The sequence below is a fragment of the Lepidothrix coronata genome, unplaced genomic scaffold (assembly GCF_001604755.1).
Source record: "Lepidothrix coronata isolate B3197 unplaced genomic scaffold, Lepidothrix_coronata-1.0 Scaffold44, whole genome shotgun sequence".
Classification (NCBI taxonomy): Eukaryota; Metazoa; Chordata; class Aves; order Passeriformes; family Pipridae; genus Lepidothrix; species Lepidothrix coronata.
In genome coordinates this window covers 3318263-3333918 of record NW_016690224.1, presented here as the reverse complement: position 1 = coordinate 3333918, position 15656 = coordinate 3318263, and the positions used below count along the sequence as shown (strand labels likewise).

The 15656-nt window shown below is 43.1% G+C and overlaps 1 protein-coding gene across 4 annotated transcripts in view; it reads left to right on the top strand.

Moving 5' to 3' along the window:
• The first annotated feature begins 1394 nt into the window (after positions 1-1394).
• Positions 1395-15656, top strand: part of SUSD2 (sushi domain containing 2) — a 31927-nt gene continuing 17665 nt past the window's right edge. For 2 of the 4 annotated variants that reach the window (XR_001874652.1, XM_017814139.1), the window contains exons 1-11: positions 4294-4541; positions 5435-5639; positions 6138-6289; positions 6768-6935; positions 7186-7360; positions 8836-9037; positions 10135-10220; positions 10820-11088; positions 12006-12149; positions 13649-13804; positions 14808-15056. Coding sequence is in view for 3 of the 4 variants with exons in the window: in XM_017814139.1 (XP_017669628.1) it covers positions 4475-4541; positions 5435-5639; positions 6138-6289; positions 6768-6935; positions 7186-7360; positions 8836-9037; positions 10135-10220; positions 10820-11088; positions 12006-12149; positions 13649-13804; positions 14808-15056 (1873 nt within the window). In the remaining variant the exon portion in view is untranslated. Of the gene's footprint in view, positions 1505-4293; positions 4542-5434; positions 5640-6137; positions 6290-6767; positions 6936-7185; positions 7361-8835; positions 9038-10134; positions 10221-10819; positions 11089-12005; positions 12150-13648; positions 13805-14807; positions 15057-15656 lie in introns of those variants that run through there. The other 2 variants (XM_017814137.1, XM_017814138.1) reach the window with 2 other exon arrangements.

Here is a 15656-nt window from a genome sequence, read left to right as displayed (position 1 = left end):
TAAAAATTTAGAAAACATAGGAAAAAAAGAGGAAAGAAAAGAAAAAATAAAGTAAGTAAAAACTAAAGATAAGAAATAAAATTAAAAAATAAATTAAAAAGATTAAAATAGACCATAAAATAAGAAGGAAAAAATCAAAATTAAAATAAATAAGCACTCGGCCACTGGGTGAGTTGGGGGTACGGCTTTACTGCCGCTACCGGCCGTGTCCACCAGGCGGCGCCTGCAGGGCAGAGCACGGTGGTCGGGGGTGGGATTCGAACCCCAATCTCCAAAGAACTGATGCAGACTCAGTCAGCTCCGGAGCTGAATGCAGGGAAAATTTTAAGGTAGAATAGAATCATAGAATCAGCTGGGTTGGAAGGGACCTCCGAGATCATCAAGTCCAATCCTTGATCCACTACCGCTGCCGTTACTAGGCCATGGCACTAAGTGCCACATCCAGTCCTCGGAAAGACCTGAGTACCACACAGAAAACAAAAAGGATTTTCATTTAAAAAGTAATTTTATTTTATATTTTTATACAGAGTTCCTAGCAAAACTCTCCCATTGCTGAAGGGGAAAAAATACAGATCAGGCAAGCTTATTCATCAGTATTGAAACACGCCCTTCACAGCGTGGGTGCCCCTGTCCTTGGAACTCCACTGTGGTCCTGGCACTTCATCTTTGCACCGGCCGCCGGCCGGTCCCTGCTCCGCCGCGCCCGCTCACTGCGCATGCGCGGGGCTCTTCCTTGTGGTACCGCTTTTTCACCAGCAGGGGGCACAGGAGAGTCAGTGGAGCCACTGCGCACGTGCCACTTGGTTGCCAGGACGCCCACACTTGTCACGTGACGCTGGACGCCAGTAACGTCCGTGCGCATGCGCCGTTTGCCCGCGCGGTGCCGCTCCCGGCCCGCGGGTGTCGCGCGGTGGGAAGTCCTTAAACTCTGAGATCCTGGGTGTGATATAGCACATGCAGGGTAGCATTCTGAAATAAATTTATATGCGAGTTAATATTAGTTTTCAATATATACAAAGATGAGAAACCTCGCAGGTTTTAATATTGTTTTGCACGCCCTTCCATGGAAAATTTTGGGCTGTAATCTTCCTTTTTTGGGAGTCTTGCCTTAAAGGATCGGCCGGGAGCCAAAAATAGACTCAGCAGGCAATTATTAGTAGAGATAAGGTAGAGAGCAGGTTTAATAAAAGCCCTTCAGCCACCCTGGAGATACAGACGTGTAAGGGCGTTCCACAGTTCAAGGTATTTGTCCGTCCAATCCCAGATCTATCCGCCCCCCAGATCCTCCCAGTTCTGCCCCTGGTTCTGCCCCCGGCACGCCTCTCTGGAAATTGAGTTAGGGGTCTCTAAGACTCCTTCGTCTTGGTCTTCATCACAGCACGTCCAGCCCTTGGAGCTCCTCTGAAGTTCTGGGTTTTGAGGGATACTTTATTTGTTGGTGTATCTTGTTGTTGAGGCCTGAGTGCAAACGTTCCTAAACAGAAAGAAGGCCTACCTAAACAAGGTAAGGAATTTAGAAAGTTAGATATGAAATGGGGTAATAGGGGTGGGTAAATGTGTAAACTACTGTGCTAAAGGGTGAGCTAACTACAGCTACTTCTAAAATCTGCAAAAAGCTAAAAATCGCGAAAATTCATAGGCACCAGGAGGACCCCACATGAGTTCATCCCCCAGGAGCTCACCTGCTCCTGCACCGCATCGCGGCTCTCCCAGTGACATCGGGGTGTCCCCAGTTGACATCGGGGTGTCCCCAGTGACATCATCACCCGCCAGGCTCCAGCCCCCTCCCTGTTACCCCCCCCCTCCCCCGAGAAGGCACAGAACGAGTCAAACTGCCCTGGGCAGCAGCTCATCGCTATAATAATTTCGTTGGCAAACGTACCCCCCTCCCAAAAAAGAGGGCTCTACTACAAAAATAAAGGCAGGGCAGCCCCCCAAAGGGTTGAAGTCCCCTCCCCAGCTCCTGTCCCACGCGTCCGAGGGCGGTGCCTCGCCTCCCGCTCAGGCTCCGCTCCGTTCTGCGCTCCAGCAGCGCCAGGAGATGTCTCGCCCCTTCCCCGGGGCTCTGCTGCAGGGACATCCCCCCGACGGGCTGCGGGGCACGGCTGGACCGGGATGGGAGCCTGGACTCCCAGACCCATCCAACAGCTCCGGCCCTCGTGCCGCTGCTGCTCCTCCTGCTCGGCCAGTGGGGCAGAAAGTCAGGAGTGAAAATTTACAGAGTAAACTGAAAACAACAACCCCAAATCTCAGTAACTCGCTTCGTAGTGAAAAGCTGTGCCTCTGTTTACATACGTCCAGTGAAAATGCTCCTGCTGGAGGAGTCTTGGATTTTCCCTTGGCATTAACTGATCTGGCACAGCTGCAAACTGATGTCATATTCTTGCAGGGTTGCTGGGAGGGATTTAGGGGCCCAAGGAGGTTTTGGGGGTACTTGGAGGGGTTTGGGTGGGCTTGGGTTTGCTGGGATAATTTTGGTGGTTCTCGGATTGGTTTTGGGGATGTTGAAATATTTTAGGGGGTGCTGGGAATAGCCTAGGGATTCTAAAATGGCTTTGTGGGTTGTTAGATAGCATTTGTGGCTGGTTTGAGGTGCTGGGGTGTTTGGAATCCTTGGAGGGTTGGGGTCTCACCTTTGGGGGCGGCTGTAGCAGGTGAAGTCAGGGGGGGCCTTAGCACAGCTCATCTAAGGTCAGGGTTTGGATCACTCAGAATAGGTGTCAAGGTGTACCAGGTTTTTTTAGGGCTGCCTCTGATTTCTTTTTGGTGTGCTTGTCTCTGTGCATTTGGATGAGAGCTGCTCTGCCAGGGCTGCTGACTTGATGGTAGGCAGAATATGCCCTCAGGGCCCCTCAAAACTCCTTACAAGCCACCAAGAGCCCCATAGCCCCCGCAAGACCCTCCAGAATCCAACCAGCATGTGTGGGACAGGGGTACTTGGGTGCATCCCACAGCCTGGCTGGGGGGGACGATGGCAGGGGGACCCTCCCCAGGTACCAGGACCCCCCTGTGGCCCCCCGAGCTGTCCACAATGCACCTAGGGGAGGTCCCAGTGCCTCCCAGTCACCTCCCAGTGACAGCTAGCTCTTCCCAGTCAACCACTAGTGCATCCCACTAATTCCTGGTGCCACCCAGACCCCTTGGTTCCTGCCTAGTTCTGCTCAATCCCCCACCAATGCCCCCCAGTGACCTGGAACTCCAGCCTCTGGACACCACCATAGATAGAAAGAGATCAGTGGCCTCAAAGTGATGTAGAAAAGTGGCTTGTGAAAAGCAATAACATTATTGTTATGAACAAGAATGTGCATGAATTTGCTGTTAAAACCCCAAAACGTTGCTGGGTTAAACTTCATTTCTCTCCAGAGACATTGGGGACATTTGGGACATCTGGGACATCAGAGACATCAGGATTATCTGGGACATTTGGGATATCAGGGACATCTGAGACACTTGGAATATTTGGGACATCAGGGAATGAGGGAAACCTCCTGAAGTCCCTTCTGCTGCCACTGCACTTTCTTTTCTTTACCTGAATGCCTTTCAGCTAAACAATGTGCCTTTAATTATTTTTGACCCCTGGTCCCCATTTTGCTACATATGTACCAGAATTATCACAGCCTTACATGATACTGCTGATAAGGTTATCTGGTTCTGAATAGCCTTGCTTCCCCAGACTCCCTGTCATCATTCCAGACTCTACTCTGCCCTTGGTGTAATCAAGGCCAAGGAGGTTCTTATCTTATGTACTGATATTTTACATATCAGATCAATGGAATATGCTTTGCTTTCTTTCAGTATCCCCTAAAACCCCTCCATGGTAATGTCCCTGTTCTGATACTGGCTGTTAGTGCATCGGTGCTGTCCTACTTCCTTTCCAGAATATCCTCGTGCTTCTGTCTGAGACATTCTGTAGCCCATTTCATAGCTCTAATATTAAGCCACCATTCTCAATTATACCTTCCTCAGAATATCTTTTTACCTCTCTCATTTACAGCCCTCATGCTGGCACATACCATGCAATAATCACACTTTTTCAATGCCTCATTATCTCCTGAGCAAAACTGTACTGTCAGCATCTATTCTTTATCGTTCTTCTAGCTGATAACTGGTTTTAATTCCTCCAGTAAAATTAAAGCATAGACCCGGTGCCAATGACTCTGTGGTCTTGAACTTTGAAGCAGGAATGTTTTTAAAAATGATAAACATCTACTTCCATTTCAGAAAAACTTAACTATTAAAATAACGTGTAGGAGTTTAAGTGACTACCTCCCCTACCCCCTCTATCTTCTCCTGAATTGGACGTGACCTCTGAAAAGGAACATTTCATTCCATTTGTCTTGCTTCAGTAGTTTACAACAAACCTTTGAACAGTGAGAATCTTGTTTATTCCCGGACACCTCGTTCTATAAAAGGCTTTTCTCAGACTGGCACAAAGACTACTGAAATCAGCCATCCTGAATCATCTGGACAAAATATGAAATTCATTGGCATAATTGTTTCTTTCTTCATTCTCTTCACCCTTACTGCTCTTCGGAATGCAGGTAAGTGATTTTCAAAGATTCTGCTGCTTTTATCTACAAACTTTTTTAACTTCTGAACTTCAGAATACACACCTCAGTAAGAAATTGCTGATACCATTTGCACAAGCTAAAGCAAAGGCACACAAGTCAGCTTTTACCAGCATGGTGTCATTTTCATTTCCTTCCTCTGTAATTTCCAGCAGGTCGGTGGATCTTCTCTGTAAGTAAACAGACAATCTGGAGAATGCAGTAAATATATTTAAAGACAGAGAAGCTTTCTAGCTCCCTTTATTGAACAAGCAGTTCTACCTCCCTTCTTCCCATTTCCCCATGCTTGTTCTTCACCACCCACCTTGAACCCTGCCTTTCTTTTTATTTGTGTCCTCCCAAATAAGCAACCCTCCCCTAGTAAATTTTTCATAATTGGTTCCAAATTTTACAACAAGAAAGAAATTTCAGTAGCTTTTAATAATCTCGTATTGGAGCACATCTTGTTGCTGATATTAACTTTCCAAGAGCTTTAACCTTCTGTTCTTATTGATTCCCTTCTAGGGTTGATGGTGAGGGAACCCCATTCTGATATGTTTAAGACTTAACTCTCAGAAATAAATATAATTAGTGACACTCGCTGAAGGGCTGCTCTGGAGATTTATCTGTCTCTTGCATGTAAAATTACCCATGGAAGTGATGAAATTATGTAGTGGCTTGGAGGTAAATAAGTGTATTTTCCTATTCAAAATGGAGCAGCCCTAACATGCAGGTGATTACAGCCTTCACCTAAATACATTCCTAAAATAGCATAACCGGCATACTTTTTTGCAGTAGTCCTTTAGATGATATACTTTTGTTTTAGAGAACATCTAGAAAAGTTCAATAACATTCCTGTCTATATGTTTTTTATTTCCTTTAACAAGGAGCTCAAGACTCTTGCTCACACCAGTGTGGGGAGCTGCTTAGTACCTGTTCTTGCCAGGTGACATGCCAGTCCTTGGGGAATTGCTGCCCTGATTATAAAGAATTTTGTCTTCAGATTTCTCCGTACTCAGGATCTCTGATGGGAGGCAAAGGCTTTTTGATTGAAAATACAGCTTTTAATACCTCTTCTGTGCTAACATGCAGGTGGGCTATGATTTTATATAATCTCACTTTCCAACTATAGGTAATTACCATGAAACAAGACTAGTCTGTTCAGGAGTGAAAACTTTTAAAGTTGTTAGAGTCCTGCAACACACAAAAGTTCTGCTGAACCTCACCCTCAAGGGTACATTTTGACTGTATTTCTACACAGGATCATTTCTTTAAGTCAAGTTATTGTGTGATGCAATCATTATTCTGCTAATTTATAATTTCTCCCTCCCCCAGTAATTAAATAGTAAATTGAAGGCTTGTAGACTGCTGTGTATTTGTGCAGTGTACAGCACGTTCCACACTGGTGAAATAAGCACAAACAAATTTTTTCAGTTTATATTCACTGCTACGAGCAACACTTGAACTTGAACAGATGGGACTACAAATGATCTGCTCACGACACAAGGTTGCTTGATGAAACACAACTGAGACATTCAGAATTTTCCTTCTCTCAATGGTGACACTGAAAAGTGTTTTCAACACCTACAGGTTCAAGCAGGAAATCAAAACCAGTGGCTATACTGCTGAGGATGGAAAAGGCCACTGCATCTCCCCGTTGCTTTATGAGACTGGTTTCATCCCTTTTGAAGTTTCTATAGATGGTGGGAGGACGTTCCCCTACTCTGGAACTTGGCTATCAGGTGACTTATTTAAATTTACACCATTCCTCTTCTTCCTGTATTCTTCCTTGTTGGATGCAAGTTTACATAAGCCTTCCCTTTTTGATCATTTTTCTTCTTTAACAGGCCTCAGAGAAGTAATTCTTGCTGTCCTCATGCTAATTCATCTTTTGAGAGATGAACTTTTATGGCAATTGAGTTCTGCTGCTATACAGTAGCAGCAGCAGCATTAACTCATAAAAAGTCCTGCTTAAAAATGAGGTTGACCAAAACAGTTACCTTTTTGTCACTACTTCTATTAGAAAATAACTGCTCTGTGGTGTTCAAACATTAGTAAGGGCTCAGCTTCAGCTTACTCTCTCTTTATGTTGTGCATCCTGTACTGTGTCAGACATACACAGGGGAAACACTGCTAAATCTTAAATGACATAGTAGCACTTTTTCAGAACTATGCAAAGCAAAAATGTCATTAGTCCTTTTTTTCTGCTCTGTAATGCAGTACATCACAGCAAGGTTTCAGATGAAGAAAAATGTACTTTGGTGAATGAGACAAAATGGCAATACTACGGTACCTCCAACACTTATGGAAACTTAACTCTTACCTGGACACATCAGGCACTTGCAGAAACCCACGTCAACATAGAAGTCTGGGGATACCATGAAACAGGTAAAGCGACGCTTTTCCTACCTGTGCACAAACATTTATTGTAAGTTATTGCATGATTTATGTGCAGAACTCTGCAGAGCATGTGACCGCTTTCACTGAGGCCTCAAGAAGAGATCTGCAAGTATAAATAACTCATGACAGTAATGTCAGCTTTTCCTCTTCATTTACTGATGTGGAGACATCAAATTTCAGTCTCGTGGTAATTGTTCTTTTCCAGTGTCCAAAACCATTTTCTTCCTCTGTGTGACAGGTGACAGTTACTCAGAAAACTGGTTGGCTGAATGGAAATACCTTTATACTTTGGCCAGAGAAATCCCCAACACAGGGAAATTTACTTTCACTCCTATACCTGCTGAAGGAAATTACAGTACGTGGGACTTCGGAATTTTGAGGATTACACCCAGCAGCTATTCTGATGGGCAGAGGCAAGTGCATCACAACATTCATTAATCATAGGTACCTTATTATTGCTTCCTGAAGTAAAGTTGATATACCTTCGGCATTTAAAACTGGGGCTCAGGCTCCATTTCGCATGTAAAAATGGGGAGAGAATTGGAAGGGCAAAAGTGGGAAAACCTCATGGGTTTTTCCCATGTTTATTAAGAGGGGCATGGGCAGAGAGGGAGTAAGGCAAAGGCAATCAGTAACCACCTGCCACAAGCAGAGCGATGCACACTCAGTCACCCCATGGGGGCTGCTTTGGAAAAACTCTGCTGCAGTTTTATTGATGGACATGATATGGAATGGTGTATGGAATATACCTTTGTTCAGTTTGGGTTGGCTGTCGTGGCTGTGTTCCCTCCTAGCCTCTTGACAAGCCCTAGCCTTTTTCCTGGGGGACAGCACGAGAAACACAGAGGACCTTGACACCATGCAAGCAGCATTTGGCAGTAACCAGAACACTGTGTGTTATCAGCATGGTTTGGTCACAAATCTGAACCACAGCACTCTATGGGCTGCCTGAAGAAAATTACTCCACCCCAGCCAAACCCAGTAGCCTCAGCAGACTCAGATCTGCTGATTTTTTTGTCACACCTGTAGAGGAATCCCTAACTGTGGAACTTCTGTCACTGCAGCCACAGGCCTTCCTCTGCATTTTATTTGTTTTCTATTTTGTATGCAGCCTTTGCATTCCTACAGATTTTATGACCACTTCCTTTTATTTCATTGTATATTTTCCCATGATTTTTGGTGAATTACCTCTGTAAGTGCTCCATACATATTCTGACCTTGCCTATCCCTCATAATTCTTCCACGTCTGCAGTTTTTGATGTAGATGGTGTAGATTCTGTGAATACATAAATGCCATATCTTCAGAGTTCGAACATGTTGCTAATATGTCAGAACCTTCTTGAGCATTTAGGAGTCACTACCCAGAGAAGGGTAACCTTTTCTCCTTCTTGAGGGATTTTTATTATGCTTTGTATATGATATTTTTTCATGGGTAGAAAGCAGAGTAGTTTTGGAACATTTCATGGATTCTGAATGGTTTTTCCCTGTCTGTTGCCATTAGCCCTGATACTATTGGGGCACAGGGTTATGTTTTGTTAGAGAATCCAGATGTTCTTAATTTTGTCCTAAATAGAACTACAGTGTCAAAAGGCATGAATAGAAAACCTGTCTCTAAAAGGATTCAGGTAAGCCAGAATCATGAATATTAAAATGTATTCTGATTATTGTGTACTTGCTGCATGCTGCCCTCTCACTTTCTAAATTTGGAAAACTTTGATTGGCCATAACATTTTGCAGGAAAAAGAAAGCAATGGGCTTTGTAATGAAATAACACCTTGCAAGTTAAAAGATACTTCGTAATTATAGTTAGTGATTTGACAGTGTTACTGTCAAAACAGTGCTTGTTCAGCTCTCAGATCTATTTTTTGGCTCCTTTTTTTTTCCCCAGCAACATTCCATCACTCTGGAGCAATGAGCATGCCTTGGCTTGGCACCTCGGGAAAGACTTCAGGGATGACCCAAATTCATGGGCAACTGCAAAATGTATGGAATGGGACAGAAAGGAAGACAAGCTTCCAAACTTCAAGGAAGAAATTATAGACTGCCCTTGCACTTTGGCACAGGCAAGAGCTGACACTGGCAGGTTCCATGTAAGTTATTGATTGATCCCTTTGGCTTATGACAGTTCCAAGTAGAAGCTTAGGGAATGCCATACTCCACACACCTCCCTGTTCCCTCTCTAAACGTCATTACAAGGCAATTAAATTATGTTTAAACTTGCACCAGTAGCATGTCAAATAGCAGAGGCAAATACAGCTTATTCAGGTAGTATGAATAAAAGAAGTGCCTGTAGGACAGCAGATGGAAATTACCTTCAAACAGGGAATTCAGACAGTAATTCCAGTGGTAGACAGAAAACACCATGGAGGACAGTGAGTTCTGTGGAGCTGAGAGCAGGGTTGTCTTCTTCAAGATCCTGCAGGATGGCAGTCTGTGTTCATAGGTGATATCCTGGGATGGAAAAAGCAGGCCACATTTCTTCCTAGTATGTCAGACTTCACTACAAGCCCTTATGCCTTGTGCTTCAGAGCTCAAGTCCAGAGCCATAATCCATTATTTCCTTTCTCCTGCTTCCTTCCTCTTTCTCAGCTCCACTGTGTAACAAGGAACTGACAAAAGCTAAGAAATCAATTGCCATTTAATCTACACTTTCAGTTGCAGTGCTGATCTGAGGACCAGATGAGGGGAACTTTGTCTCCTATTTGTGATAACAAATGGTGGCAGTGTGTTTATACATATTAAAAAAAAAATTAGGTAGATTTTGCTACCATCTTATTCTGGTTATGAACCTCCAAATTTCATGTGTGTTCCAAATGACACAGTTAAAAGCATATGAAGGAAAAAAAATAGATCCACTGCACTGCCTCTGTCTAAGAACATAGGACAAACTTTTAGTCTGTTGTGATCTGTTTGTTATATGCTTATAGTTGAATCCCATCTAGCTGCTCTTGTTCTTCAACGTCTGTTGTAATAGACTGCAAAATGCTCAGCTTAAGCCTGTTGGCCCAGGTACTACAGTATTAAATTCACTGTTTTTCCTGTCATTCCATGGTATTCAACACACAGCCTCAAACAGTTCATGTAGATTTTACACATATGTCAGATACAAAGGGTGAGGGGAGGATACATAAATGGAAAGGACAATGGGGAAAGAACCCCATTAAATGTGAACATTGATCTTTTTCAGACAGATTATGGCTGCAACATTGAGAAGGGGAGTGTGTGTACTTATCACCCTGGTGCTGTGCACTGTGTGAGAGCCATTCAAGCCAGGTAGAGAAAATTTTTTGAACTGCATTTTTTTTTTTCCATCTCAGAGACAGCAGCATCACAGAAGGCACAAAGGTCTCTGGCATCTTAACTCAGGTTCATAGCAACCACTGTTTCCCTCTCACTCATATACTGACCCTCATTGCTGAGATGAAGTTAAGGCCTTAGATTTAATAAACAAGAAATTGCAGCATGTGAAACCTTAGGATACCTAAACAGGAGCTAATGGCTAGAATATATTTGATTAGGCCTAATTAAGCCTTTTCTGTGTTGGTCTAATTAAGTTCAACAAGTTAATCTTTGCACTATTTCTGTCAGAACAACTTCAAAGAGTGGTATGTTCGTGTAGCTATAAGGCCTAGAGAAGGCCTTTTAACCAAGTCCTTCCTTCCTGCCTTGGTTAAAAACCCTTCCCTCCCTGTCCCTACTCTGGTCTAATTTATAAGAACCAAGAGGGGCGGGGTGAAGTCTAACTGGGCATCATACAAAGCTTGCCAACCGAAACGTTTAGCTGTGCCCATAAAAAGGCAATAGGCAACCCCTAATCACAAAGGACCCTCACAGAGCTGAATGATGGCTTTCTTGCTGCTTCTCTCCATCAGTCCCCAGTACGCAGCAGGACAGCAGTGTTGCTATGACTCCACGGGAACACAGATCCTCACACACGACTCCACGGGAGGCAGCACACCCGATCGAGGCCATGACTGGGGTTCACCACCTTTCCTGAAGCCTCCCCGGATACCTGGCTTTTCCCATTGGCTTTATGATGTTATCAGCTTCTACTACTGCTGCCTGTGGTCTGATAATTGTCAGTTCTATATGAAAAGGCGTCCCTCTAGTGACTGCAGGACGTATCGCCCACCTCGAGCTGGTAAGGGCTTCATAATTCCCTTATGGAGTATCGCCTTTTGATACAGTGTTGGCTTTTAGAATACTTGTATATGTACATATATTAGTTGACAATGGAGAAGGTACAATGTTCTGTGGAAAAATTCCATGGAAGGTTTCCATTGATCTGTCAGTAACAAAATCTGTATGTGTTTTTTAGTTGTCCTGCAAGATTTTCTGCCGTTGAGTATCTCATTAACCCCTGGAACATAAATAGCCAAAGCTTAGTAGTCAATGCCCATGACTTTCTGCCATCACTGAACACTTTTTCAGAAAGAAGATGGTTAGAGATGGTTTAAGACAGGTAGGCAGTAGCTAGAAAAGCTGTCATGTTATTCATATGAAATAAGGAAGTTTTACCATTTACAGTGTGTCTGTTGCTCCTGCCCCTTGCTTTGAAGTAAGTCCTCAAGTCTTGCCATATCTCTACTGCTGCCACATCTTGCCTTCTATGCTGCTCGAATGCTGAGGTGTCCAGCAGGACATGGCCTCCCATAAATAAGGAAAGTGCAAAGAGGCAGCAGTTTGCAGCAGGAAGAAAGGAGAAAACTGCAGAGGGCACTGCAGTAGGTAGCTGGGGGTCACAAATGAGTGGTTTGCCTGCTTAGAGAAACCCCATCAAAGGTTTTGGAAAAAGCAGCCTTTTAAAATGCAGCTCTGAATGTTGGCCAAAGAATATGAAAGTAACTGGAATTACATTTCTCATTGTTCAAGGTTCTCATGGCTGTTCCTCATATCCCATTTACCATGGATCAGATCAGCCTTGCATTTTATCCTTCGTTTAAATGCCATCCTTCGGATCACCACAATGAGATTTATTTTTATTTCTCGTGAACTTAAGAGGAGTAATGGGTTGTGATTTTTGCTTGTTCTTATTTCTCATTTTGCTTTCAAAAATAGCATCTGCTTTTGGGGATCCCCATTTCTTCACATTTGATGGTCTGAACTTCACCTTCAATGGCCTAGGAGAATACCTGTTGGTAGAGTCTGATCTCACATCCCTAAGAGTGCAAGGGAGGACACAGCAGGGTCGCCTTCCCAATGGTAAGTCAGCAAGAGAAAGCAGTGATGACAAATGAAAGCTTCTGAGGTTGCCTGATTTGCACTTTACAGCATTCCTCCTGTCGTCTCTAGTCTTCTCCTTTTTTGGCCATTTGTGAAAGGTCACCATTTTGAAGATAATCAGAAGGCAGACAACATGTTCAGGAAAAAAAAAACCTTCCTAATTGAAATTTAATTACTGGTTTTATTGGGTGTGAGAAATGGCAGTATAATGTTTTCTGTTGTGTTTAAGAGCTCAAAAAAAAAATCTGATTTTCTCTCCATATCCGTTCTCATCTATAAGGTCAGCTCTAGAAATAAGTCAATAGGCATAGCTGCCAGCTGATGCATTTTGATAGTATTGTAGCTGAAGATGAATAGAAAGCATGTAAGTGTATGCCCTGATTTATTTTCTTTCTGTGTTAGATGGATATGCATGCGTGTGTTGACAGAGCAAAAATGTTCCACAGTGAGCAGAGAAAACACACTTTGGATGGGGAAAAAATTTTTTCTGAGCACCTGAAGCTAGCAGAAAAGTACAGAATGTGTGGTGAGAAGTTGGTTAAGGGGGTCATTTTTTATCAAAAGGCCTGATGGTCCCAGTCTGTTGGCTTGTTCATAAAATGAAATCTAGGGCAGAAGAAGCTTTCTGGAGGTACCTGTGGCCGTCACAATTTGAAAGGGCAAATTGCAAACCAGCCTGTAAGAAGGAGACTGTCATACAACTGCATTTTAAAGTGAGGGAAAAGTAGAGTGTGAAAGAGCATAATGGGATCATGCTTCTCATAAGGCTGAAAAGATATTTTTGTTTATGCTTTTCCTCTATCTAGTGCTATTTTATGGTGCATAAAATAGCAGGCTTGGCTCAGTAAAGAATATTCCATCTGGCCTTAAGGATGCTCTTCGAGGATTTGGTACTTCTGGTACAATTATATGGATGAACTAAAAATTGTCTGTGCATTTCAGCACCCATGTAGATATACAGCTTATACTGAATATCACATTGGATAGGACAGAGATTATCAAGGAAATGTTTTGCCCTTGATAGATTTTACTGTGTTTATGGCAAAAGTAGCATGAGTCACTGAGCAGTTTCTTCTGAAGATCAGTTTCTTAAATTTTTGTTTATTCTGTTTCCTTTTTTTGTCATGCCCTCCCTGAAATCATCTTCAGTTTTCCCAGACCTTACTCACAGAACTGAATGTACAAGCAGATCAGCCAGCCTTCTTATATAGTATAGCCACTACCATTAAGATGAAGAATTTAGAGTTTCCAGCCTTTTTTAGCATTAAACATTCTGCTTTCAATGTATTGGAAGGAGATGTATGCTGTGGGGTTTTATATGACTTATGTGCTTAGCCGTTCCCTCAAACATAAATAATTATATTTCATTATTTTTAGGAAATATCTGTTTGAGGGTTTTTTTCCTGTATTGCTATAACCTTCTATATTTACTTTATATCATGTTGAGTATTTTAGGGGATTGGTTTTTTATTTGGAAGGAACTGGAGCTCAGGGGACAGGCTTGTCTGCAGTGGCCATGCAGGAGAACAACTCGGATGTGATTGAAGTACGGTACTCAGAGGATTTGAATCTGGAGGTCCTGTTAAACCAAAAGGTTCTCAACTTCTCTGAACAGACCTGGATGGACCTGAAAGGTTAGTTACAAATATCAGCCTTGTAAGCTATTGTATTCCAGTGGAGCCCATGTACAGTTAAAAATATCTCTAGATGCATGCATTTCAACTCTCTTTTCAGCATCCTTTTGTGAAAACAGCCTGCGGGTCACAGAAAAAAATATGTATGAAGTAAACAGAGAACAGGCAGTGTCCCAACTCATTAGAATTTATTTTATTATTACATGACTTTCTTCAGTTGCTGCCAGATTGAGGCTGAATCAGTGGTAGTGTACTGTTGACATGCACCTTTGTGAAAGAGATAAAACTGAGAGCAGGGGGCAGAATGCCCTTTCCATCCAGTTTGCCCACCTGGCCTTGTGTTTATGCTAAACCAGTGCCCGGATTCATCTGCCCTTTGAGACTGTTGACAGCCACGATATCAGCAGGAATATAGCAGGAATGTAGCCACCAGAATTATGGGCTATACCTCTCCTTCCAAATAGCCATGGATCAAGGATGCTACAGGGAAACACGCTGTGGCTGTCTGTGTTCCCATGGAGAAATGTAGCAGAGAGTCATGGTTCAGGTGAGCACATCAGAACATGCATTGCTCGTCACCAGCTAACTGGCAGCACCTAAGCTGTGTTCAGGAAGAGGCAGAGCCATCTGATTTGCCAGCAAGGAAGAAGGAGAGGAAAGCTGTGACTACTGAGAGTGGTGCTGCCAGCTCACAGCCACTCTCTGATGCAGTCATTTCATATCTCAGAGCTTCTGGTCTGGGACACTGGCAGAAGGCAGTGCATCTTATATCAGCAGTGGACCTTTCTTTGCTACTGCTCTGTAGTAGCCATCTTACTATAATTGTAGTATGAAGGTGTGGCTTTCCTTTAAATGCTTCTCAGAGTGTAGCCCAAAGTGGAAGGGAGGAAAAGCTTTATGAGAAATGGTTATAACTGATGATGATTTTAAGTGATGCTAAAACACAACAGTTTGTTCACTATGGATAATTAGGTATTTTGTCCTCTTCCTCTCATTGTTATAGGTCTCTTTCTCCATTCTACACCTGATCAGAACATCACAGTGATGTTCTCTTCTGGGTGTGGAGTGGAAATACGGGGAAATGGAGGATTTCTGACCCTGACAGTTCTGCTCCCAGAGAAGTTCACGAATCACACACAGGGTCTCTTTGGGGTAATGAATGGCAATACAGAGGATGAATACACCTTCAGGAATAAAACCACCCTACCAGTTCATGCAAGTCCCCAGCAGTTGTTTGAGTTTGGAGCTAACTGTAAGTAATTTCTCTGGTCTATTATTACATTTTCTTTACAAATTCAAAACAGCTTGTGATTGAAAGGCTAGGAAATGAAGTCTGTGCCAAGCAATCAGTACTGGGAGGAGAGTGTAAGAGAAATATACTCTCCTCTACCCAAGTGGGTAAATACCTACTGCTGAATGATTGAAGACAGAACCACAATGGGGTGTTCAGCACTTAGTTCCATCAAGAGTCAGACCTCATGTTTCACAGCTTACACTTTTAGAATATCATCTATTATGGGTAGCTGGACACAGCACCAGCAGACTACAGTGTTACAGAAGTGCAGCAATAGCCAGGGTCAGCTATCTTTTCCAGATTATTAGCAATGTTTCCATCAGGTACCATGCTGACAATCTAAAAAATAATTAATTAAATACCAATTTAATAATTGTCTATTTAAAAAAAAAGGTGCAGGAGGATATGTGTAAAAAAATGGCTCCTGTCATTTAATGAGTATTAGGCTGCTATATCTAGCCTCAGGATTAGATTGATCAGCATTCCTCCTGGCATCAGGTTAGGAGATAGGCCAAAAATGTGATGCAAAATACCCTCTGGCTACCAGTTGGTCTCTGT